At 40.7% G+C, this 27,280-nt stretch overlaps 1 protein-coding gene across 3 annotated transcripts in view; it reads right to left on the bottom strand.

Moving 5' to 3' along the window:
• TGFBR3 (transforming growth factor beta receptor 3) overlaps positions 1-27,280 on the bottom strand; it is a 118,503-nt gene that overhangs the window by 53,376 nt on the left and 37,847 nt on the right. For all 3 annotated transcript variants that reach the window (XM_048312715.1, XM_048312716.1, XM_048312713.1), the window contains exon 3: positions 16,733-16,917. In XM_048312715.1, coding sequence (XP_048168672.1) covers positions 16,733-16,917 — 185 coding nt within the window. The remainder of the gene's footprint in view (positions 1-16,732; positions 16,918-27,280) is intronic.

Genomic DNA, 27,280 nt, shown 5'->3' with positions numbered 1-27,280 from the left:
ATAGTTTATGTGCTTAAATAAACAAGAATAGAAAACCAGTAACAATCCTCTTGCACTGGCCAACAGGAGCACTCAGCTTGGGCTTGCACTCTGGTTGTATTTTTGTTAGAATGTCAAGTCAGTGTAAAAGATATGGCTCTTATTAGAAACTTCAAAAAATTTTTGCTATTTAAAACATCCATTATTTATTAAAAGCAGGAATGATAAATACATATAACACATTCTGAAAACTTCATCTCAGAAGCAGCTCGGCCAAGTTCTTTGCATAATAAGGAAATGGAGAAGTACCTCTGTTTCAACTGATCTCAGACAAATTTATTCAAAGCCAACATCTATCAGACAAGACAGATGTTTTAGACTTCATGAAGATTCCTTCCTGTTGTTTTAGTCACACAAGAGAGCACAGAGCAATCATACTACCTTAGTGAGAAAATCAGAGACTCTTTGCAACTGGATCTACTATCAGACTTTGTAGTTGCTATTCCCTTAGCTTTGAAAATTAAAGATGCAGTATAATACACACATACATTATTATTTCCATTCATGCATGGAAATAATCAACAAAGTTTGAGCTGTATGCAGAAGTGGTGATGTACCTATCCATGCCTTTGGCTGAAACTGTAGGATAAGTTATACCACATAATGGAATTTTCCTACAGTTCTGCCTGAAAAGTGCAGATCCTTGAGAAAAGCTACAGGACTTCAATGCCGAATCAACTTTTTTCATAACTAAATGAAATGTTTCTGTGAAAATTTTCCGAATAAAGGTAATTTTGCATTCCTGTACTCCTCAGTTTGCTCATAACTAAGCAAAAAAACACACAATGAAAAATTCATATCCCTAGTTCTAAACTTGAGAAAGAATATAGTTCATGTGACCATGCTTCTGCAGCAGCCTCCATCACTATATTCCTTAGCATATATATTCCCTGTCACTACATTTATTTGCATAACAGAGTACTCAGCAAAAAACTGAGTCTTGAGAAAAAAAACCACCTTGGTTTTACAGACTGAAAAAAACCCGCTCAGGACTACTAAAATGCCCTAGGGTATATTACCGTGTCCCGCAGCCATAGGGAGGAGGAGAGAAGATCCAGCAGGCAGGAATTGTGCAGCAAGATTGATTGATTTAATTATTTTACAAACTCTTTTAAAGACTTTTTTCTTCGTAGTCTAATTGGACAAAGGATCAGCCACCCCTTGGGTGTGATTGGCTAAAATCCTAAAACATCCATTGTCAAAATATTTTTCTACTATACCATAAACAAGACTTTTCAAGGTTGCAGGTGTTTCATTGTTTATGGAACTCTGCTACTATCTTCTGTGAGAGAGAAAAGTCTCTCACGGACTTGGAAAATAGCAAGAAAATCCTTGCTAGCAGCATTTTTGTATCCACACAGGACCATCTTGGTCATCATGTTTTTCATAACCAGTTTCTGCTTCAGAGCTAGCACTGCTGAGGAACCTACCTGCTGGTTAGCCAAGTCTGAATGTGACTGTTCCCACTGAGAAGTTGTACAAAATTAACACACTCCTCATAGCATAAATACTTCCCCCCTTGAACTTAAGAGTTGCTCCAACATCACTGTCTTGCATCACAAGTGTCTTGCATCACACAGTGCTTGATGATACACAGCAGTGATATCTGTTATGAGACTTCTTTCTGGTTCTTGGAAAGTTTTTCAAGCAAACTGCTTGGGAGCTACCAGCACTCAAGATATTTATGCCAAAACCCTGCTGCCAAGCATTTGGGTTTTACCTTGCATAACTACAGTCAGTGGGTATCCCATGAAATTTCAGCCCAAGTACAGTGGGCATGGTCAGAAGAGCTCACCAGAGAGGCATTTATGTGAGGGAGAGTGGTTTGAATTGCAGGGTCCAAGTGAGAGCCTGAACTTTGACTACGCATCAGAGGTCCTCTTCCCACTCCTGCTTCAGAGACCGAAAGGCTTAGCAGGACTCTAAGGTATTAAAAGTTATGATGTCAACACAAGCACAAGTTCAACACTTCAGCTGCACCAGCCCCTCCAGCATGACACCAGCCCTCTCTTTAGCTCTGCCTTGCTAAGCTTTCTGCTGCCACATCCATGCTCCCACCAACTTGCCCCTTTGCTAACTTCTGGCATGGCTGCCTCCATCCACAGCAATGCAGTGCAAGATCCTCATCCTTACTCTCTCTACAACAATCTCAACAAAATGTCATTTCTGCTACAGTGCCCCCACTGTGGCTCTAGTTATACCATATATTAGCTGAGTCCTACGTGATTCCCCCTCCCCCACACACCTTTCTGTCTCAGCTCAAGAGCCATTCAAGGCACATCCTTTCTCAAATGTCTAGAAAGTTCATAGCACCTTCTAAAGACAACACAAATTAATAGAAAGACACTGGATCACTTCAAACCACCAAACAAAATGTTTCTAATTAATAGCACAAGAGATAACTATGATTTTTCTCCTTCTTTTTGTATTTTCACTGGCAAAATCCATATTACTAAATATTTATGTGAAGCCTTGCCCAGGAACCCCATCAGAAACCAATCCTATGTGTGTTCAGTGCTGTACAGTGTTTTGAAGACATGGTGTGAAACTCCAAATTCATTGAGTTCTGTGTTAAAATTTCTAACTTTTTTCTGAAACTGCCATATAAGCTTTTTTAAAAAAAATAACATCAGGGATCCAAAAAGACACACTATCCATCCATTCCCAGATTTTCAAAGCAGCTTATAAAATACACATATTTTGTACTTTTCAACAACATTCTGCCTCATTCAAAGTCTTCAGGCAGCTCTGTGACCAGTTTGGTCAAACAACACCAAAAGAAAAGGAAACCAGAATCATTAAATGGACTTGGGCATTTTTAGGTCACCTAGTCCACTTAAGAAGCAGCTACTATTGCTTTGCCCATGTTATTTTAAAAACATATTAAGAGACAGCACATTAACCAAGCAGACAGCAGCACAACAGTACAGGAAAATAAGTCAGTGTGGTCCAACACATTCCTCACTCCCAGTGAAGGACTCATTTGATCACTGAGCTGTTGCACAGCCAGCATTTGCATTGTGCAATGAGTAGCTAGGCCAGACCTTCTGGGCATGTGTGTCAGCAATGGTCCTCTCACCAAGGCTCAACTTCAGCAGCTGTTTGTCAGAGGAAGCTCCTCTTCCAGACTCACGTCTGGGCCCCCTTGGCACGCACTCCTCCAAATCATACATGACTAACTTGTGAGGAATACAACAGTTTGGTCATAGGTGAAAATTATAGATGAAAGCTATTCTGAAAATCTTAAAACCTACACATTCATCTTTAAAAAGCATCCAAGTACAACTGGGATGCGAACCACAGAGTTGTTGTGTCCTATTTGCTAGCATGCCTTTTTCCATTCACAGGCACAATGTCCATCAAACCTTCACTGGCACTGCTGAGGCAGCTGTCTCTGTACGGACTCATGCTGCTCACCCCTGTCTGCACATTCTGCACACAGTTCCTTTAAGGTCTCCAGCAGCAGCAAGGTTAAGGCGGCTGCAGAAGCTTCTGTCCCCAGAGATCAGAGTTTCATGGAAGGCTGAGTATCACCACAGAAACCAACTACAAAAACAGTCTACGGGCTCCTGCCCTGTTACTCTGGTAAAGCAATTTGTACTATGTGAAAGGCAAGGACACAAATGCTGAAAAGTGATCAAAGTAAATGCTGCTGTTAAAGTACCATTTTGTTTTGCTGACTTCAAGGCATCAAATCACAGGCTCTGTGTTTTGTTCTAAAAAGATAAAAGTTAAGTGCCAAGGATTTGTAAGGTTGAATTAACTATTCCGGCATGAAGACCTTTAGATAAATTCATAGCACGTTTTCCAAAACAGCCATTACAAATCTTTGCTAATAAGCCAGGACAAAATATGCAGGGTTGTATTGAATTACACTGCCTAGGCTTGGACAGCTGTTCTCTAAAAAAGAAGGAAAAAAAGAATTTTAACTCTCAGATCACATAAGCACATTTTTTGACTTACAAGTGATGCAGTAAAGATGGATTTATGACATCTTAACTCATTACTCTGCTGCAATGATTAACTCATTCAAAGCAGGCAAAATTTAGAGCTGAAATCTGAAAATTTGTACCTATCTCTGCCCTAAGTGTTCTCACTCTTTCTCTTAATACAATATTTATAAGACATAATTTGTTCTGGTATTGCAAGTCAAAGAAATTAATATGAAGAAACTTATTTTTACAGTTCACTTGTGTCTATCAATATAGGAGATTAGGAATTTCTACTGAAATTCACTTGAAAAAATATAATGTTGGTACACTGGCTATAACAGAATTCAGTCAAGGATTAATCCATTAATCCACCTCAAGTGGTGGGATCTGGTACTGCGCCACTTTTCAGAAGCGTTCATCAATTACTTTGGGAAGGATACTTATCTTTTTAAAATTAAAGTAAAGGAAAAGTGTATTCTTTAGACATGGACTGTGAATTCAAAATGGAATACTGTTTTTTCCTCCCCCTCATATTTTTGCTATGATCACTGAATATTGTGTTACAGATTTGATACCAAGACAGCTATTAGTAGATCACAATGCCCAGCTTTCCAGAGTCAACAGTTTCTGAGAGAGAGTTTGCTGATTTTTCCAAGAAACTCCAAGTATGTACACATGGTGTTACTGCTTGAACATAACTTTGCTCAAACGGTTAGATATTTGCACTCTTAAATCAAATGAGTGTATAAGCACGTTCCTAAAAGCACACGAGATCCTACTGCTTCCCTTCTAGGAAGGTTCTCCAGTGCAGACTCTTTGTACAGACAGAGCAAGCACCAGTTTTTGAAAACTCATCCCAGCAATCAGACAGACAATCTTCAAATCAGTATCAAAGAAACCACTAACTCCAGGGAAACTGCAATGGCACTAAAAGAAAGTACTCGTACCCACAGACAGTTCCTTTTTCTCCCACAGAACCCAATGCTGGCCACCTTCACAGCCCTTGCCAGGGACGCACCACACCACCTTCTCTCTGCCAGACCAGCACTCATGGATGCTGCTGGGGCAGGGACCTGCCCCTTTGGGAGAGAGCAGGGATGGGGGCTGTGATGCATGAGGCACAAGGGGAGAAAAGACCTTTTGTTACTTCCAGGATGAGGCACGACTCAATCCTTAGGGAATGGATCTGAGTCCCTGGTAGCATCTACCCAGGTGCGTGGGGGACTGTAGTTTATTTCCAAGGCTCATGCAACACTCTAATTCTAAAATCAACCCTTTGCTTATTTTACCCTAAATATGTGATTGCAAATAGATTGGCATTGCCTGGACCTTCTCGCCCACACAGTACTGAGAGAATCAGATTGACAAAACAGCAGTTATAGCTCAGTTTTAAAAATCATGGGAAAGATTCACCCCTGGCATAATTCCACTGAAGCTACTGGCATTAAACCAGAGACTGATGTGGTCCCATACATTACTTCATAAAAAAAGAGAATACTATTGCACAATCTCTTGACCGTTACAATCTACCACCCAGACTGGAAAACTAGGCTCCATTAAAAAAAAAGACAAGAGTAGAGAAAACTTGATAAGGAGTGCCCAGCTATGACCTAGGGCCCACTGCACTCTCTTCATTAAGAAGTACTCTCAAAAACCTTTGACCAAAACGTGTTTGAAAACTCCTTTTCCCTCCACCCCTACTTGTCCTGCAATAGAGGTTAAAGGTCAGGGTGTGCTGTGCTAGACACAAAGAGCTTAAAAATCAAGTCCTGCAGCACATGAACATGCCAACATCTGCTAACAAACTATTTTGAATTATGCATGATGTTCCCATTATTAATGATTCAGAGGAAAAATCAGAGAATCACAGAACAAGCTGAGTTGGAAGGAACCCTCAATGATCATCGAGTCCAACTCCTGGCCCCGCACAGCACCATCCCCAAGAGTCACACCATGTGTCTGAGAGTATTGTCCAAATGTTTCTTAACCTCTGTCATACTTAGGGCTGTGACCACTTCCCAGTGGAGCCTGTTCCAGGGCCCAGCCACCCTCTGGGTGAAGAACTTTTTCCTAATAACCAGCCTAAACCTTCCCTGACACAATTTCAGGCCATTATCTTGGGTCCTGTCACTGGTCACGACAGAGAGGAGACCAGTGCCTGCCCATCTCTTCCACTCATGAAGAAGCTGTAGAATGTGATGAGGTCTCCCCTCAATCTCCTCTTCTCTAGGCTGAACAGAACAAGTGACCTCAGGTGCTAAATGGCAGCCTCAAAACATGTTCAAGGCAAGAACCAAACACAGCTCCCTTCACCTTCAGTACAGATGAAGCATCACCCTGAGTTTGGCACCTGTTCCATGCAGAGCAACACATTGTTTTTAAGGAAGATCTAAGGCTTATCATCAGAACCAGACAGAAAACTGACCTCTGCCCATACACTGACTTGGCAGTTGTATCCAACAGTCGGATGAGAGGGAGCCCTTTAGAACAAAAGCAGGACAGTTATTGAAGTCCTATTTGCAATAGAAAGGGGTATTACTTTCAGAGTGCAAGAATAGTTAAGAGTAAGAAAACTTGAGGGTTTGTATAAGGACAGAACACAAAGGGCAATGACTGTATTACTGCAAGTCATACTGAGACAGTTCTGTGACAATCATCTTGAAAGTACAACCCAAAGGGTTTACTGATAAATTTTATGTAGATACCATACACACACTGCCTATGTTAGCTTAATTTACCTGAATTACATAAAATCCAGCTTTCCCTGTGCATATATATTTCAATTCAATTTTCACTGAATGTGTTCTGTATTACATAGCTTTGAGAATCAAAATTCTCCTGAAAAATAAGATTTTTCAAAAAATTCCATCTGCAGCAAAAAAAAGCAGTCTCTGCACAAGCAGCTCTGCTCAGCTCTGCCAACCAAATCTAACCCTCACACAATAACCCCTACTTTGGTCACCTGGAGAGCAAGGGCTGCCCACAGTGACCAGCCCCATGGTTTGGTCAATGGAAAACTCATGCCCATCAGTGCAAAGCTGGGACCACTTCACCAGTTCTGTCTGTGACCTGAGCTAGATGCTCAGGCTCCCAAAGATTAAGGGACACCATTTGCGTCCTTCTGCAGATCAGCCAGGCTTCCCAGCACTTGAGTCCTAAAAACACAATGCTTTGCTCAGATTTGCATAAATCAGTAGCTGTCAACGCCATTCACATGGCATATAATGAATCCTGAGGGGACAGTCTTCCTTTTATACATTTTGTGGGAAAATTCCTTACTGGCTTTAGATCTGTTTAAGGGCAAAGGATCTGTCCCTGTACACAAGTACAGCATCCCCCCCACTGTTGATAGCGGCCTATTCAAAAAAATGGTATCATCACACTAAATTTTACTTCAACAATTCAGGTAGAAGACTCATGCAGAAATGAAACTAATTTTCTATTCCATACTTATGTGTACATATATTGCAGATCCAGGTTTTTTCTTCAGTGCATCATCTGGGCTGCAAATTTTAATTTGCCTTCCCTTCTCCAACCCCTAAACTATTACCAGGTAGTTGTGTAACAGGGTACCCAATGCCCTGAAAAGAAAAAATGGGTGTAAAGGGGATTAACTATGTTAGAGAATATGAGTACATACTAAAAAGCGGCTCATGTCCCAAAGGAAATGCTTCTTAAACTGAGAGATAAAAGATGTATAACAAATTTCTGCCAGGATCATTTACCTTAAATGCATTTGGGGCCTTCTGAACAAATCTACACAGGCTATTCCAGGTACACCCAAGTTTCTACTGCCTGTAGAAAGTTAGATAGGTGCTAGCCACCCAGCCACAAATGACAGGGCTGCACTAATGTATCACTACAGTATCAATACATACTGCCTCTCAACAGGTCTTGTTAATCAAGGCTTGGTACTAATACTGAATACCATGTGTATTCAGAGACAGTATTAGCATATCCCATCCACACCAGGTCTGAGGGTAGAATTGACACAGCAGGTTCAAGTTCATCTCAACTGCAAAACACCATGCAAATGTAACAGAGCACACAGTGTCTAAAGAGCATCATAGCAAAACTGGAATCTGAACAGACAATTTCCAAATCTCAGGGTAAACCCTTAATGGTTTAACATCATACTTTCCACTGTTTCACAAGCTGCAGGTGGGGAAGACGAGGAGGCTGATATAATACGGCTTCAGAAAACAAGTAAATACTACAAACAAACATGAAAAAGAGGACAGAAATACTGCAGGACAAAGGGTTATGCCATTTGAAAGCCTCCACACACAAAGGAATTTGGTCCTCATGGTTTGCAGCTAGACCACACATAAATCCAGATGACTAGAAAAAAGAAACATCATTCTACAGGTGTCTTTTAAAGGGCACTGTCACACAGGAGAGTGTAAAATGCAGCATTCACATCTTTATTGGATATGAAAAATTAAATTCTTGCTTTCCAAGCCAGAGTAAGGAACAGCATGTGTGCATGACTCATAAAAAACAGAAAACCTAGCAGCAGCTCCAGATTTAGGAAACAGTTTTGTTTACTTTATTGTCAGTAACTCACCAGCCCAAGTAAGAGTTGGTGCAAATATGTGTCTGTACTACATTTGCTCACAAATAATATTAGAAATTAAATACAAAGGAAACTGCTTTCAGAAGATTAAAAGTAATTGTCACCAATATATTGTCTTTCTATTCCCCTGGGGTGGGTCTTCAATCTTCCCAATTCTTTTCTTATTGTCAAACTTAAAAATAATCACAACTTTTAATCTCTGTACAAACAAAGGAGTATTTGGGGAATATTTCAAATAATGATTTTATGATACTAACTACACAGAAAAAAAGAACACCAAAACCTCTAAGGAACCAGATTTTCCATTTAATCAGGCCTAGCCTTATAAGTAAGACTACTCTTTTCTCTATATAATTGCAGAATCAATACCATAAAATCTGACAAAAACCTCCAGAAGGTATTTGTGATGCTATCAAGTATATTCTTGCACAATGATGCCATTTTATGCACTTCATATCTACACTGTCTTGCTGATTCTTGCTTGAAAAGAGATTTACTGAAGAAAATACTGGGTTGCTTTCCAGCAAGAAAGAACCAACTGCTGCTCCTTGCATTCAGTATTTTTCCATGTAGCTTCCAGGTGCATTTTCAGTGTTCAATTTACTTCATTGCAAGTATCACTTGAAACCCAATTAGCAGAGGAAAGACGGCATGTTCCAATGGCCTACTCTGAAGAGACATCTACAAAGCAAGTGCCACTGTACTTCTCTGCAAAACCAATGTCAGACAGAGTCACTTTCCCAAGAGGCCTCGAAACCCTATGTACATATTCACACGCACTAACACACTGCATTCATGCAGAAGACATGAACACTGTGCTTCCTTGAGAGATGATGGAAGAGTGAGCCAGACTTCAAACAGTCTTCAGGGTAAGAGAATGCTGGTTATCTCCAGAATGGTGACAGCTCTTAATACTTATCCCTCGCTGATGGCATTTGAGTCATCAACAAATACCACCTCTCATCCAGGAACACTAACTACTGCCATCACCATGTTTATTACATATGGAATGATCTCTAATCATAATAAAAATATTTCTTTATTATAAATTGCCATAGCAATTGTTAAAGAGACAGTATCAGCTATGAACTACCTATATTTCCTTCAAACTTTTCAAGCAATTAAAGTTTCAGATATTTGTACCTCATGGTGGTGCTATTTTCGCATCTTCTCCTTTAAATAAAAAGTATAAATACTTTGCTTATGTTTCACAGGGAAATAAGAGACTTCTAGAGAAACACAAAGTCGAGTGTAATTGAAAAGCGAGAACATAAAAACACCCAACCAATTAAAACATTTGTTGTTTTCCTATCTTGCCATAGCATGGTTTTACTTTATCAGCTGATACAGGAGCATGACTGTCATGCATGGCAAGGTCCACACAATTTATGTTGGAAATTATCCCCTGTGCTGGGAGCTGAAGAAGAATGACTTCATTAATTCCAGCTTTTGGTTCAAACAGACACTCTAGAGAACAACATAAACATGACCACTCACGACAAATGTTGCTCCAATATCTCACACACACATGCATGAGCCCAAAGCTAGACTGAAACCTGACCATGGGGTTTGTGATATAAATGGACTTCTGGAAATATCATCACTTCCTTAATTATCTTTTCTTGGGGAAAGTAATTACAGACAGAGTAGCAATTTATAAATACTCTAAGACATATCAGATACAAGCTTTGAGGGAACTGGAGACCACAAACACAAATCACAGTCTATGATCAAAAATCAACACACATCTGCCTGAAAGAAACATGTGAGCACAGATGCACAATGTGCTTACACACGCAAGCCATAGAGAGACAGGAAGAGTCCATCTAGTAAACAGCAGCAGCAGCCCTCTTGCTCTCTACAACCCTGCAAGAGCACATCAGTACCTGCAGGCACTTGCATCAGAGGAAAACAAGAGTCCAGTTTACAGCTTCCAACGTGACGCTTTAAGCAGCAGACAGCAAACACAAAAACTGTGAGCAGTCAGAAAACTCATCCTGGCGTTTTTCCTTCTGAACCCGTCAGCGTTCTGTGGTAGGCCTTGGCATGGCCTCAGACACCGCTCCACACAGCTCTCTGAACTGAGAACAGGGCTCACTTTCTGCACACAGCAAACAGTCCCATTGCTAAAAACGGAAAATACCAAGGGTTTGCACAGCACTTTCCAAGTCATGAGATGTCACTGCTGCCTCTTTAAGGGCAGACACGCATCAAGCCACGCTCCCGCAGGACAGCCGGCTCTGTACAAACATGCTTCTCTGGCCAACACAGGACTTCCTCTGGCAGTTCTGGTGGGCAGAACTTGAAATGACTGCCAAGTCCAATGACCAGCAAATCCTGAGCTGGCTAAAAACAACACGCAAAGACTGCGGTCCAGACAAACAAGATGAAAAAGGCACATTAAAAAAGGTGTTATTTTATGCAAGCACAGAAGCCTCAAAAGTGATAACGAAGAGAAGAGGGGGAAGAGCATTGTGATGGTTTTCAAAAAACAAGCAAACTCCACTTCTTAAAGATATGGCAATGCCATGTTCATCAATCAAGGCAATTAAGACATGAACGTCATTTTAGTGTATCAGCGGCATGGGAGTTGCGGCTTTCAGCAGACGTGGAGTTATCTGAGACAGACACTGAATGATTATGATTTCTGTGGAGCATGCTGCCACTATCTTTAAGGCTTTATAAGGTCTATCATGAGCTTAATTTCTGATTCAGTCCAATACTCCAGCTGGGCTCTTGGGCATGGCTGTGTGTAAAGGGAGTAACAGCAGCCTGTGAAACCACTCTGGTGAGCCAGTGGAGCTACCACAAGCTGTGGGCAAGCTTTTGAAATTACCCACGATCAGAGATGCATGTGATGAGGAACTCCTGCTTTCCAAGCAACAACTACAGGGTATTCCTGGAGTACATTTGCCGTAGTGTCACCCACAACTTGACTCTGAGACCTAACTGCCACAGAGCACTGGTGGAAGCAGTAATTCATCTGGACTTCCCATTCTCGATCTTCTTATGTTGTGGATCTTCTTCCCTCACAACACACCATGCAAGAAGACCACAATAAAAAGCAGTAGTCAACCTCGAATTTGACAAAGAGGCTTGCAGGTGGCCAAACTCATTTTCCACTGTCATTCTGTATGCCCACTATGGCTGATTATGTTGCCTCTGCATAACTTCATGAACCACACATCATCAAGGAACAAGAAGTAACGGGTGAAGTGATTAATAACCTGGATGGGCTCAGCATAACAGAAGAGCTGGCCAGCTGAAGAGACTGAAGGTTCAAAACCCCTGTACATACTCGCACTGAAACCTGCATGTCTGCTGCAATAGCTAGAGATCCACTGCTGCTGCCAAGCCAAGGTGGTCAGAAAGTGAAGAGGCAAGGAAAGGAAAATACCCTTGCAATGCTGAGATTTGGTCTGTACCTTGGCAGAGGCACAGTGCTTTGTTTTATCTCTCAAAGCTGCTTCTTCTAAAGCAGCAACTATTTTTCTTCAAAGCAAAGGCCTTTGACCTACCAGAAGTACTAAATATACCCATGTGCAGCGGTGTATACCTATTCAAACAAATGAATAGGTAACAAAATCCTCACTAACTCCAGCTGTCAAATAACAAACCTTGAATTCCCTTCTTGCCTGCTGTCGGCACACGACCTCCAGGCCCCCTCTGACCATGGCTCTGGTGCTGCAGGTCTGCATGTTTAAAATACGCCCAGAAAGTGGCCCCTTTATCTGAGCTGAATCTCAAGGCTGTTCCTGGATCTCTGGATGCCTGAGCATGAAACAAAACATTTTTCCCTGACATAGCCTTGGGTAAGGCTGTTGTAGTATTACACTTCTGAAAACAGTTAAAATGAACACACTGGGAAATACAGTAAATGTGTAGCATAATAGGCAAAACGAACTAGGTTTTCACCACCTTCATCACCCAGATCTTCATAGTCTTAAAAACCCAAAATCCTGTGACACAGAAAAACTATCCTGAATTCAGGATCAGCCCATTATAATTAGCCTATTCCAGGAGCTAACAGCCATTTTAATATCAGGTTTACTCTCAAAGGAAATTTTTTGAAGTTATTATAAATTTTTGCCAAGTAGCACTGATTAAACAGTGGGGAAAAAGGTCTTTTGGATTATTACAGCCTCAGTGGCATTACTCAAAATTATAAAAATATAGACAAGTCCTTAGTTTTCCTGTCTTCATTTCATATAACACATGTTAAACATCTGTATCAGGCGTAACATCTTAAAGTTTTTGAGGATGAGGATGTCAACGACAACAATAGTGAATCCATTGCCAGGAACTCTGATTCCATGTATTCATATGTATTCAATCCTAAGTATTCACATGAGATTAATTTTATATGCCCCTCCTCTCTCCCCTTAACTATTTCAATTGTGACTGCATGCTTGAAGCAGCTCAGGGACATTCAACCAAGAGGCATAATAAAAGAATCCTCTGTTAATTTAGGACTTGATAATATACCTAAAGGGGGGCTTCCATCTTAAAATAATTTTTATGCTCTTCTATACACACTTTTCTGGTGCAAATCTCTAGAGTTTTGCAAACTCTTCCTCGGAACAAACAGCTCCATGAGGAAGCAACTATCTCCTTTCTAAAAACTGAGAAACTGAAGCAGTGAAGATACCCAAAGCCAAAGAGAAAGTTATTGTAAGAGTTCAGTAGTTCCTGGCATTCAGCTGAGACCCAGATCAGTACAGAAACGCACACACGCACTCACTTCCCCAGGAATATTTGATCAAATAAAACAAACAAAAAAGGCTTGCATTTTTCATGCCAAGTTCAATATAAACACTTGAGGCTATTACATGCACCCGTATTCTATTTCCTATGATAAAGCATGGCCAAATATGAATGGTGTTAAAAGACATTTCTAAGAAATACTTGAAAAAGATTGGAACTTCAGGGGTTTTTGCTTGAAGAAAGAAGACATTCCCCATCTCAACATACAAGATTTCACCCCAGTGGGATTAATGAAGTAAAATCCAAACAAATTCCTTGAAGATCATAGATGCGATTGCAGCATTTCATGATATGACCCAATATTTACCAGATTTCTGCCTTAACACAAAAGTGGTAAACTACTGATTCAGTTTCACAAAGACTGTTCAAAATACATAAGCCTATACATTTTCAGTCTGTCTTTTGTCTACTTTTTTTCCAGTTTACAGGGAAGGAAAAGCACCCAAATCTTACTAACCCTTACTGAAATGCCTGCATGTGTTACAGGAGGAACATACACCCCTGCCAAGCCCTCCCCCCACATCAGCCACCCCTCCTGTGTTTAAATTTGCAAACGCTTGTTGTCTGTATATTCTACACAAGTGTCAGAGTGAGTTAAATTAATGCATACACATATGTTGCATATTTATGAGAACTATGATAACTGCACAAGTATGTTTAATGCATGAACCCTCCAAGGAATTTGCTAGGGGAAGTTTACACTCCTCCCAGCAAGTAAGGAATGTGTAATTTAGCAGCATTCTAGCATAGTGCAGGTTAAAAACAAAACAACCCGACCTCCTCCCCCAAAGCAAGCCTCCCCTTAAAGATTTTCCAATCTTGCATTCCGTATTATCAGAACTTCAGCCAACCTCTGAACAAATACATCATTTATTTTAAACATGCTTTCGATGTCGCTAAATCTAAGTAATGTCCTGTCAAACAAAGTAACTTGTTTTATTCTGGAGTCTACTGGAAATACTGTATGACAAACAGATCTCTACCTTTGGTATCAGCATTTGTAGGCAACAGGAAATACCTCAGCTGGTAAATCAAGCTCACGTAACTTAAGGTGATGGGTACATTCTACTTTTAGACAAAGGGCCACTTGGAGTTGGTTTCTACAATAATGGAAAAGATAACATTTGCTCTACTTTGTTCTCTGAGTCTGATCCTATAAGTAAAATTGGATCTTTCCAAGTTGTTGACACTCTTTTGCTCAACACTGTTGCCAGCAAACATTGCTCCAGCTTCCTGTGCATTTTTAGAGCAGCCGTCTCCAAGGGCTGTGACTGGAAATTGCTCAGGAAATGGGAGAAGGAGGCTCAAGGCTCCAAATGCTGAAATCTATTCAGTGCCCTACACTTCAGTATACCCCCAAAGTACACAGACAAGACAGCTTAGGGCACACTGCTTTCTTAACATGAGCACATCAGATGAGGCACAAGCAGCCTCTTTCTGCTAGACAGCAAGTATTTTTACTCAAACCCAAGTATTTTATTCTATGATTCTGTCAAGCTGATCAGGCAGTAGGGGCACAGCCTGCATCCTCGTGCACGCGTGCCTCGCTCCCGTTGTGCATGCACACAACTGCACCAAGTGCCGAGTTACGCAAGCAGTGCCAGCGGCGCCGGCAGCGGGCCAGAGGGAAATTTGGGCTTATGCAAATGTGCACTTCAGTCATTCTGGTCTCTTGGTAGGTACAAGCTCCAGCTGCAGCCTGCTTCATCCCATCCATGGGCACCCTTTAGTAACCAAGGCATGACAAGTTCCCCTGGTACTACGTCCCCACAGTGAGGGCACTCTTCTGCCCGCTTTCAATAAAACTTGTGATTACCTTGTGAGATCTACTCATACCAAATTCGCCTGTGACTTAGCAACGGATTTAAAGTTTGCTGAGTGATTAGAGAAGCACTGACAAATCCATAGCAGAATCACATACAGCTATTTAGTTCTCATCAGAAACCATGCTAAAAAACCCCAAAGCAAACAAACCTCCAAACACACCCCCTCCCCGCCCCCCAGCAAACAACCCACAAACCCCACAAAAGAACAAAAAGCCCTACAATTTGGGCTTCATGTGCAGAGAACTGATTGTACCTACACTTTTTTCAGTCATTCACAGTGCCCTTATCAGGCTGATAACCCAGCGCCTGACATACTAAGAAAGGCTTAAAAAACACCAGAACAAAACAAAATCCCAAAACAAACCACCATACCCCCCACCAAATATAAAAATATCTGTTCCTCGTTCACAGTCCCACCAAAAAAAGTGTAATTCTTCTATTCATCTTGTGACAGTAGAAGACCTGACAATTTTGATTAATGGAAGCCAGTAAGATATCTACTGAAAAAAATGTAAATAATTTTTCTTATCATATACTAGATATTTAAGACTGTATATATACTGAAAATGAACACAACAGCTGAAGTTTCATGGATGCATACAATACACATTGAGCTGAAGCCATCACAAATCCAGCAAGGCTGATACTGAAGTCAGTGGAAAGACTGATTCTGGCCAAGAGAATCTGCCTTTATTTTAATCACTATAAAAGACTTCACTTGGAAGTTCTTTCAGCACAGATTTAGATCCTCTGCTGCAGTACATGGTTCACTGCAACAATCCTCTTTTTCTAAGCTTCTCCCTGTTGGATCATCCTCTTTGTTCTCTCATCACAAATTCTCTAATTGTGTACACACATGTTGCTCTCACAGGACACAGTACTAAGGATTTGTGTGTAATACTGTAAGAACATGAACTAAAAAGCTCAGCTGTCAGGGCATGCAACGTTTTCTTTGCACTTTGGCACTCTGTTTTGATGTGTTTTGAGAGTAAACAACACTATGGCACAATTTGACATCAAAAATTTTATTCTGCTGTGGCTTTCAGAACAGCTAAAGTTCTTGCCAGTCCCTCCGAGTGCAGCACACATAAATAAGTAATTGGACTACCATAGTCAGCACTGCTTGCTTTTCTGTTCAGCAGTCCCCCCTCAGTGAAACATTAGGGCTGTACTACACTGGTAAAAGAATCTGAACTTCAGTGTTTGTTTATAGTGGTCATGGCAGGGATCCAAAGGTATTCATGTTAATTTACAACACATTTAGGTAAACGATCTGCTTTTGAAGACAGCCAATTCTGCAAAGGCCTGTTGGAGATCTAAATCTGTTTCTTATTTCCTTTGCCCGCCCCCCACCTTTTTTAAGTATACTTGGGGGTTGTGAAAGATAATGAAGTGGGTGGCTAGGTATGGAAGCAGTTTAATCATATGACATGCAAAGCATAGGTGGACAGTCTCCATGCAAATTGCACATGGTTTTTTGTGGTACTTTGGTGACAATTCAGAAATATCTTTATGCAGCAAATTAACGTATAATAACCCCATTTGCAGATATACTTATCACCAGGGATCTGGACAGAAAGTAATTTGCCCTTTACCTCTCTTTCATGATGGCCAAGACCCTCCTTGGGGTTTCTGAGATTGAGGACATGCACCTCTTGTGGCAGGCTCGTCGTGCCCCGGCTTGCACAGCCAGATAAGACTGTAAAGCTTTCCAATAAGGCATGGACTGGGTGTGAATTGTTAACAGGCAATAAGACACATTCCCTCTGAGGCACAGGACCTGCAGAGAAAGACACAGATACACATCATTTGGAGGAAAAAAAAGCAATACATCATTTATACTTGTCAAATAATGATCATCCTTTTGTTCAGAAAATCCACGGGAACAAAAGCAGAAGCCTTGTGTTCATTCTCCACAAAATTAAGACATTTATTCCCATTGCCCTTCTAAGTTCTCTTGAATATGCTAACTCATTGGTTTGTTTCTCTCTGAAAGTCTAAATTTTCAAGTATGAATTCCAAAATTGAAGGTAGTCTTTTCTTTACCAGGGAGGAAAACAAAAAAATATAAAAAAAAGTAAAAAAGGCAAAACAAAAGAACAAAAACCAAAGAACCAAACAAAAACACCCCAAAAAGCCCCTCAAAAAAACAGACAACCAAAAAACCCACCACCACAGTGGTAGCAGGGGAATTGGTTTGTCTTAGATGTGAATTATTTATGTCAAACACTGTTATCTGCAAACACTGAAAATGCAATCATGTATAAATAACAACAAAAAGTTAACATCTACTATAAAGGTAATTACATCAGGAAGGATTTGGGCGAGTTGGATTTGTTGCTTTTGAAGCAGTGCTGATTTATAGTGAACATCATTCAAATACATTGTACAAAACAGCAGGCATCTGTCACATGATAAAATGAAATGTTTGTTTACTGAGTCTATTTTGTGTCTGACAGCAATTATCTACACTGATAACAGTTATCTAGTCCAAAACAGAGTGTACGCCCTTTCAAATAATCACCACAGCATGATGCAGTGCCATACTCTTATATAGTACGTGAGACCGTGTGATGTGATAGAGCAAGATAGCACAAAAGCTGAAGTATACGGGGCAGTTTACATTTAAACTATATCTCAGGAAACTAAATCAAGACAAATATTTAGGAAAAGCAGCCCTGCTTTTCCAAAACAGCTAAAGCCCACCCCTGACAGTAACAGATACATGTATGTTTTTGATTCAGAAGGTCATAGGAGAACGTAATTGATTTAACCCCTAATTTGCACCAAAGTCACTCAGGTAAGAATTAGACTCACATGAATCAGTCAGTTCAGAGGCTGCCAGGCATAAAAGAGAAATACAAGCTAGAAGAATAGTTTCTTTCCAGATCGTGCATGTCTGCAATTGTAGTAAAATGCTTCCTTTGAAAGAAGTTCAAAATAAAGAAAATCTTCAACTGATTAAATGGCAGAGCTCTATCTGGTTTTGTCAAGTCTAAAGCCAGCTATTGTAGCACTAGAGCTCATTTGACACTGGTGTACACGTATGTTTAATTATATTAGCACTGACCTAGACTTTGCTGGTTAAAACCATGGTTCTTTCAAAATACAGTTTGCAGTTGGCCATTTATTTACAAGTCCGAGTCTGGCTTAAACCAGACTATCTGGAAAAAGAAAAGCCCTTGAGCACAGGGAGATTTCTGCAGTGCCTTGGGCCACAAAAGGGCCGTTCCTGAAACCCACCAGTGCATAGTGCATATCCTATGAGCTCCCACAGAGCAGGGATATTTGTAAAGGCAATGCTCAAGGCATAAATTACGCATGCCTGTGCTTGGGGTACAGAGCATAAACAAACTTTCTTCTCTATAAACGAGAAGCTTGGCAGTAGCACTGACCACCAGCTTGGAGGACTTGAGGTTTTCTGGGGTTTATTTGACTCCTTTTAAAGAACACACATACAAAATGGGACCAGTCCAAGAAATGATACTCACTTTAAGAAAAAAAACCATCCATTAAAAAGTTGCCCTTTGTTCCGGTTGAAGAAATATTTAGAATTTGTAACAATAACAACAATCAGTAGAGAGGCCACATTTTCCTGATGTACAAGAGCAGATCAGAGAACCTACTAACCAATTAGCCCGGCCACTGATGTGTAAGTCCTACAGCACACCATGTTATACAACCTGCACAAAAAACTTTTCTAAACTCCACAAACATTTCTCAGGCTAGGAAGGAAAGAAGCACTTGTTCATTGAATCGTTTCTTGTAGGCCAGAATGGAGTTGATGGTTAAGATGTTTCAGTCATAACACACACTCACTCACAAAGAACAAGATGCAAGACTGAACAAAACCAGAAATGAAGTTGCTGACAAAAACATGCACTTTACGTAGCAAAGGTTCAGGAGAAAGACCTAATACCTCCCTTGTGATTTCCTTGTGAACACCTATTCCCATGCAGTACATCTACCAATCCTCCCCTCCAGCCTCCATCTGGTATTTACTCTCAACAAATTTACCACATTAGAGTAGAAGACATGTGGATTTTCCCCTCACATCCTACAAGGGGAAGATGATTGTGACTGTTTTGTTCAGGCTGTAACTGCCTCCTTTGCTGGCACCTCACATGCACATTAAGAAATCCCTCTTTTCTGCTCAACATGCAAGATGCAAACAGTCCCAGAGGGAGCAGAGGTTCAGATGCTGGCTAACTGTGCACAGCTGAGCTTATCTGCACAGCGACGGGCAGAATGAGGCATGCCTGCTCTGCCTGCACTCCACCCTGGCTGGACAGGGGCCAGATCTCTGGCAGAAATCCTGTCACCCTGCTGGCAGCGAGCCCACGTGCTGCACCAGTCCTGAGCACGGCTTACTGGTGTAGGTCCACTCTTCCAGCAGTGCAGCTGCACAGCGCCTGCCCGCACGCCCTGCCAGCCTGGGGCATGCTCCTCTGTCAACTCTGTTTGGAGGGAAGGGGTACACAGAGCTGCTCTGAGCTGCTCAGTCTAAGAAACCAATGCTTTGGGGGAACTACTGCATTTGATAGAACTGCTTTCAGACCAGCCTTGTAAAGGGGTACAGCCTTGGAAATCTGAACTGACGACCAGAGTATCAGAGGATGCTCCACTGCAATGAGCCCACACGTGCTGTGAGACTGCCCATGTACAAGGCATGCTGGGGGCTAAATAACCGAGAGGTTACTCCAGCTGTCTCATTTTTGCCAAGGTTCACATAGGTGCCTGTGTAGCTATATCCTGGGCCCATATTGCCTTTCCCAGCAACTCAAGACTCCCATGATCACCATTCCTCTTACACATGCTGGCAATATCAAACCTCAATCCTCGTGCGTTGATATTGGCTTATCTGCCCAACCACTGATCTGGGTGTAGTGCCATGCCCAGCATACACTGGCACACCTGGACGTAGTGCCAAGTGAAAGGAAAACTTATTCCTAGGTCACAAAGTCCACTGAATGCTCAGCCTGTACATGGCACAAGGCAGCTCCTTCTGCCACCTTGTCTGCATTTATGCTGTACTTTAGTCTATTCTTACACCATGTGCACCGCTGCAATGATGGAGTTATTTCCTCAACATTCATTAACTGCATTTCTTTCTAGCCCTTCCTACTGCACCTGCAGATCTGCCCCAGTCAAAGAAAGGTGGATGCTGCTACAAGGTACTGTTACTCCAGTGGGAGCTGCGAGAGCTCTCCTCTATCCAAATTAGCAGCTTTTGGCTCCCTCACAGATCCTTTATCTTCCTGCCTGCCTGCCACTTTTCTCTGACTAGAAAGCCAGTCACTTTCTCTATGTAGTTTAAACCCTAAAAAAGGCATATTTACCACTCTGAAAAAAAACCAAACACAAAGTCCACCCTAGGACGCTACTAATCTGATTGTTTATCACCTTATTGTTATCTGATTGTCTATCACACCACCTACTCATATTTGAAAGCCAACATGAAACCACAGCTTCATCCTACCTGAGCTTTACTGTCGTGCTGCTCTGCCCCCCACAAACCCCAGGATCAGGCTTTGCCAGTTTCCCACTCCAGCCTCACACCCTGTTTCTGCCAACCTCACCCGCATCAGCAATACCAACATCTTGCCAAAATCCATTCTTTTCAACATCCAATTAACACATCAAGATTGCCTTATCAGCTCTAAACATGTACAGATATTCTCCTGTGTCTCCATCCCCCTCAAACTTAAAGGGTCAAAGATATCTTCAGTTTATCCATCCTAGTGATGTCACAAGCTTTTAATGCCTTCTCTGCTGAGAATCTAAGTGCACACACACAGCCATCCTTGGGCTTTTGTTTAACTTTGGAGCATGTAACCACTTAATCTTGTTAGGAAATCCTGGCTCCTACCACAATCAAATTTTAGTTGCTTAATGCCTTTAGAGGATGGAAAGCAGGTTAGGCAGTTTTATAAGAAACAATTAATAGGTATATATTTTACAATAGCAAATGTTTTGAGAATTCAGAATTCGAGAGAATTGTTGAGTATTGAATTATTTTTCACTTCCAATTAATGTTTTAAAGGAAATCAGTGCAGACCCAACCTTGTTTGATACTGTGTAGTTGTGTCCATCTGGAACATATTCAATACAACTTCAACATTCTTGTTTCCCATATCATCCATGCTACTAATGAGTAACATGTGCTCTGCTGTAAGAAGGTAGCAGAAATGGGAGTAAGACACTAAGGGGGATAACACAACAGCCCAAGACCAACTCATAACTGTGATTGATTTTATTCAAATAGTAAAGGGTAATGTACTTTCTGTTGTATTTCCATGGTGATTTCTGCAGTGTTGTCAGCTGAAAAGCACGAGCAGCTCCCGCAAATTGCATGAATCTGTGCTGGGGGTTCCACAGCACATTAGCATGGTTCCCATATGCCATAGCAGAGGGTACAACCCACACCAATAGGATTGAACACTCCTCAGAAGAAGGACAGATTTATTCTAATTGTTTTTTGAATGAGAGAATGACACTAATCTCGTCATTATATGTAAAAACAAAAAAATCAGAATCCAGACTATTGAGGAACACAAGGGATCTCTATGCTGTCAGGTACAAAGTAATATAAATTACTGCGGATCCTGCTCGAATTCATCACTTTATGCTGAAAGGCACATTAAGATGTGGAGGAGGCTAACTAAAGCAGAGATTTCAGTATGCCCAAATGACAGACTTCCACAAAAGTTCTTTCAGAGAAGGTTAATTTAAGGGCATTTTCTTATATCTCTTAGTGACAATGATGGCTGAAACAAACATGCTTTTGAGCAACAACAGGGAGGGAAAGCCATTTTCTCTTGAACTAAAAAGCTTCTCAGAGCACTTGAGCAAGACTCAGCAATAACTTCTTCCCATGACCTTCACCACTCATTTCTAAAGATACAAGTGCATGGGCGAAGGGCCACTGTTCTACATGGAGCAATTGTTACCACCTACACAACCTTCTTCTCATAAAGAGTTTCTCACTGAGGGAAGCATTTTTACCAAAAAATATACTCAGCAGTTGAGGCAAATAAGAATTTACAGAGAGAAGTGATACCTATCCCTCCCAGAGAAAATATAAGTCACTACTACTTATTCAATATGAGTGGCTCTCTAACAGTAAAAACTAAATTCCTTCCTGCATACCCCTTCACAAATGACCACCTGGAAAGCCAAATTCCTAATAATTTGAATGTAGAGAATAATGGACAACCTCCACTATTAATATGAAGAGCAGCTTTTAGTATAGATGACTATGAAAAAAACAGCTTCACACTCCTAAGCAAGCACTCAAGCAAGACATCTCTGCTCAGGACCAGTTAATTCTGGCAAGCAGCCTTGAGAGATGAAAAAGACAAGATCAGGTGGTAGGAAATATTACACGGCTTTGTGTTGAGAGGCAGCGGCATAGAGGAAACCACAGTGTTTCTGCTCATGAAAAGAAGAAGCACCTCCATGATGATCAGCAACCACAAGTGGATGGGCTCTCCAAGACTACTCCTGGATTACACGATTTTCCTCTCTGAGTAAGTGTGACTGGCATAAGAAAGATGCAGGGCAGAGAATATCAGACCTTCTTACTGGCCAGGAGGAAGACTAAAGCAGATTACTGTTTTTTACATTTGTATAAATCTACACATTTCCCTTCAGATCCTTAATTTTCAGGGAGTTCTTTTACTGTCACATCTAGCGCATGTTTTTCATGGTGGAGCTACTTTTGACTGAATTAGCATTGGGACAAGGGTGAGAGGTTTAAAATTGCAGGGAGAAGATTCATGAACATGGACTAGTTTTGCCTATTTTGAAAAAACAAACCAATCCAAGCAACCAAAACACCCAAGATACCAGACTCCACAGATACCTATTTGAATTGAACGAGCTATAAAACTTTACTGAGAAGAGAAAAAAATATATCCTCAAGAAATATCCAGTACAGGTGGCAAGATTTGTTGTAGAAGGAGTTAAAACATACAAGCTGTACTAACTAAAAACATGTGCTATTGCAAAAACTCAGCAGAGGCTTCCTATTCCAGCGCTCTGAGCTCACTAACCTCCAGGAGCTCCATGACACCATCCCTGCACCCTTCCCCTTTCTTCAAGGAAGAAAAAAATTCTCTGGAACTACGCATTAACCTACATTCTTCACCTTTACACTGACATCTGGTGTTACTGCTATATGCAATTAGACCCTTGCTCCATGGGCTGTCTATCCCCAAATACTATCCCCCAATTAATTCCCATTCCACTATTATCAACTCTGCCCAGACTTATTCCATGTATGGACCAAACTATTCAGACATTTCAACACAGTAGATTACACTTAATCTGCCATGTCTTTTGATCCTCTGTTTTCTGCAGTTTTTCTAGACATTTCTCTTACACATAGTAAAGTCTATCTAGTATCATCTGCCTGCCCACTGGGAATCATTCAGATGGCATGCCCCATTGCCTTTCTAGGTTGCTGTTATGCTTGGTACAACTCCTGATGCTGGCTTCTCCTTCTAAGTAAAATAATTTTTTATGCCTCTCTGGTGGATGTGTTGCAAAACATCCACTCCCATGGCTCCCAGCCACTGGTAAAAGCACAAGGTTTATCGCTGTTTAGTAGAGATGATCTAATTTCAAGCGTTACCTGCACGGACCTCACAGTTTTTTCCATGTAGGAAAAAATTTAAATTACATTTTTAAAGGAGAAATTCCTTCTTCCACTTTTTGAAAAATAAGCGTCTATTGATCTTTTGTCCTTATCAGGACATTAAACTGATGCAAGTTTAATTGGAAAGCTTAACTATCAAACAAAATTCAACTGCTGTAGCAAGGTACTGCTACTCAGAAATTATTAATTAAACCTAAGCTATCCATTTCATGAAAAATTGCAAATTATAAAGTCATATTTATTCATTACACAGCAAAATTCTATTTCAATACCTAAGCAAGCAAGGCAAAACTAGGCAATGTCAATCAGTAAGTATCTTGTTTAACAAAAGAAACCCCAGGTGTCTTGTTTATACACATATTAAGCTAATTAAACAGAAAAGGCAATGAATGAAAAACCTGTTTGGTTTAACATCCGCTGAGCACAGTCTTAAGGCATTACTACCCATGAGGCATAATCTTAGAAAACAAACATCTGCACCTGGAAAACAAAGAAGTCTTTCAAAAGCAGATGTACTCTACCACAGAGCTACATTTTATGTAACCTCTGCTGTACTTCTTTCTGACCAGAAGTACTGTCAGAGCCCTACCTTCTCTTGAGGTTTGCAGCAAAACACTGCGCACAGGAACTCTTCTCTAGTATTTTTCCATGCCTGAATGTGCAAACTCATCCACACATGCTCTTACTCTCTCTTTCCATTCCTTCTCCCAAGCAAGTATTTGGAAAACATTTCCACTAATATAAGAGCATCTTTTTAATCCCTATAAACAGAACATGTTTGCATGTTGCAAACATGAGAGCATGAATGCATTGACTTTCATTTAAACACATCCAGAAAGCACAATTTCTGTTTTCCATGCCAAAGAACTGAAAACAAAGTGGTCCACCAATGTTTCAAAGAGGGTTGTTGACTTTTTCCCTTTGTTATCCTCAAGTACTAGAAAAAACCCCAAAGTTTCAAGCACTTAGTCTAAAAATCAAATGCAGGTGATTCTCTTGCATTAATCCTATGTCCCATGAAGCACTCCTTCTTTTTTAAACAGTGGTCAGTGTCAGTCAGACTGAGGGCTTCTCTGCCCCCAGGCATGGCTGTATTTCAGAAACGGCTGACTTGCATCATGAACTTTGATCAAGATTGTAAAAGATACAAAATTATTTCAGATAACAAGCAGTACCTAAAACGCAAAGAAACATTGTGCCTTAACAGCCTTAATGGAAGAAGCAAATGTAGCACTCAATTTTCATTACTCTTAATGGATGAAGTTGTCTTCAGCACAGTGATTGTACAATGAGGAAGAAATGAATAAACACAAACTATTTCTAAAATTCCTTGTTCATTATTCCCAACAACAATTAAACATCATGTTGTAAAAGTCTATTTTCCCTAGAGATAGCCCATAAATTGTCTCAGATTCACCCCTCTTTACCATAGAAAGATAGGAAGTTGAATGGAAACAATGAATGGAAGTGCACTTTTTATCAGAAAACTACAGGAAGCATTCTGCTTGGTTTACACGAGAGCTCTGTATTGGGGCCAAAAGGAAAAAAAAAAAAAACCTGTATAAAAATTTAATGCCTACTTAGAGCAAAAATAACTCAAACAGGTTTCAAAACCATTGTATTTTAAATAAATCAGTATTGAAACTCATCAAACCATCCTACCCACACTACTGCTTTTACTGTATTCCTGAAATTGGGTAAATTAAAGATGGCAGAGAAGGAAATTCCAGATTTCATAAAATCAGTTTCAGGAGGCAAAGACAGAGAACCGTACTTACTTTCACAATCAGCCATACAAGAATTCATCAAAGAGCATGCACAAAAACACACATGTAAACTTCACTAATCTATGCTTATCCAAGGAAACAAGCCTTCTGAGTCTCTCTAAGCAAAATGTTACCTATTTCAATTGGAAATATATTCTTCACTTCTTTGTATACTCATGTGCATTCTTGAAAGTGCTGATACAAGTTCTAATGATTTTCAAACCAACACAGGAAGTGTTGGAATTCCATGTCAGGCAGTATCAATGGTATAGATAAAGGTACCAAAATACACAGTAATAGTAAGATTATAGAAAGCATACTTTCTGTATGGGGGCAGCAGTAAGATTTTTGGCATAGGTGGATTTTGTTGTTTGTTTGGGTTTTTTTCACCCTTTCTGAATCATATTTATTAAAAATATCCCATGGCAGTTTTTCAGAATTACAAGTAGCTGTCACATGCTTAATCCCTACTGACTCTCATTTGGAACTACATATGCAGCCATCTTTTGCCCAAAAATACACTGTGTTATATTGGTTGTCCAAGGGGCACTACCACACAGTGAAAAGAGTTTATATCTTATCTGGTGACTAATGAGGACAACCTCAATGAGATCAGGACAGATTTAGAGGTGCCTCATGTTTACTGCTTCAGGGGGCATCCCAATCAGAGTTGATAGCTACTCTTGCAATTTAGAAAATTTTCCAATTGCTTTTACTGAATCTATTAGACACTTTACAAACATTCCTAAACAATTACAGTATTACACAATTCTACAAACCACTAACAGATTTTCCTTTAATTCATAACATTAGCATTATTTTTGATAGGTTATCCAAGCTTCAAAGTGAAAGCGTAGCCCAAGTTCTCCTTTTATTTAATTTCTTTTACCTGGCCCAAGCTGCTTCCTTTTCTTCACATACATAGACACACTGAACTTACAGGAGCTCTGTTTGCACCTTTTTTTTTTTTTAATCACTTCTATGAACTCCTTTCCTTCTCCATAGTTGGTTTTCTTTCTTACCCAACCCCTATTATTCCATTCAAACATTCCTACCTAGTCCCCTAAGCTTCATCAGCACTCAGCATTCCCTACACCTGCATACACATGGCTCTTCTTTCAATAAGATGTCTTGCTTTTATCTGTCAATTCAATTATCAGCAAGTTGTATTTTGGTCTTCAGAAAGGGAACAATGAATTCTGGATGCTGGTGCATATGGATGCATGCACATCTGGAGAGTTAGAGAGAGGGGATTTCCTTTCAAAAATATCTTTTTGACAGCCACAGAAATGCAGAGTACCAGATGGTACAGCTGTCAACTCAACAGCAACTTCCTGCAATCATCATCTGCTTTAACTTTGTCACTGGCCCCAGGGCTGCATGGGAGCCTTGCCATTTGTGAGTAGCCCATCAGAAGAACAGGCTAGCAGTCACTGCCTCTAATCCTTGGGCAGTACTGAAGCTTGTGGATTCTGCTTCCAACACCAGGCACTCAGTGAAAAGCAGCTGGAGAGCACTTTTTGGTTTGGGGTTTGGTATTCCCTCCCCTTAGTTCTGCCTGTCAGAAACTGACATATAGGTGCTTCACTCAAGCATGAAACTTTACAAGCCTTCCCCCCGCCCCCCCTTCCTAGTCTCAGCTTGCATGTCAGAAACATCACTCCATACTAAAAAAGGGAACATCTGCTCAGTGCTGTGTGTCAGGGAGATCTGATAAA

Source organism: Corvus hawaiiensis, chromosome 9 (assembly GCF_020740725.1).
Source record: "Corvus hawaiiensis isolate bCorHaw1 chromosome 9, bCorHaw1.pri.cur, whole genome shotgun sequence".
NCBI lineage: Eukaryota > Metazoa > Chordata > Aves > Passeriformes > Corvidae > Corvus > Corvus hawaiiensis.
The sequence above is the reverse complement of the archived record's forward strand: the minus strand, read 5'-3'. Positions and strand labels throughout refer to the sequence as shown.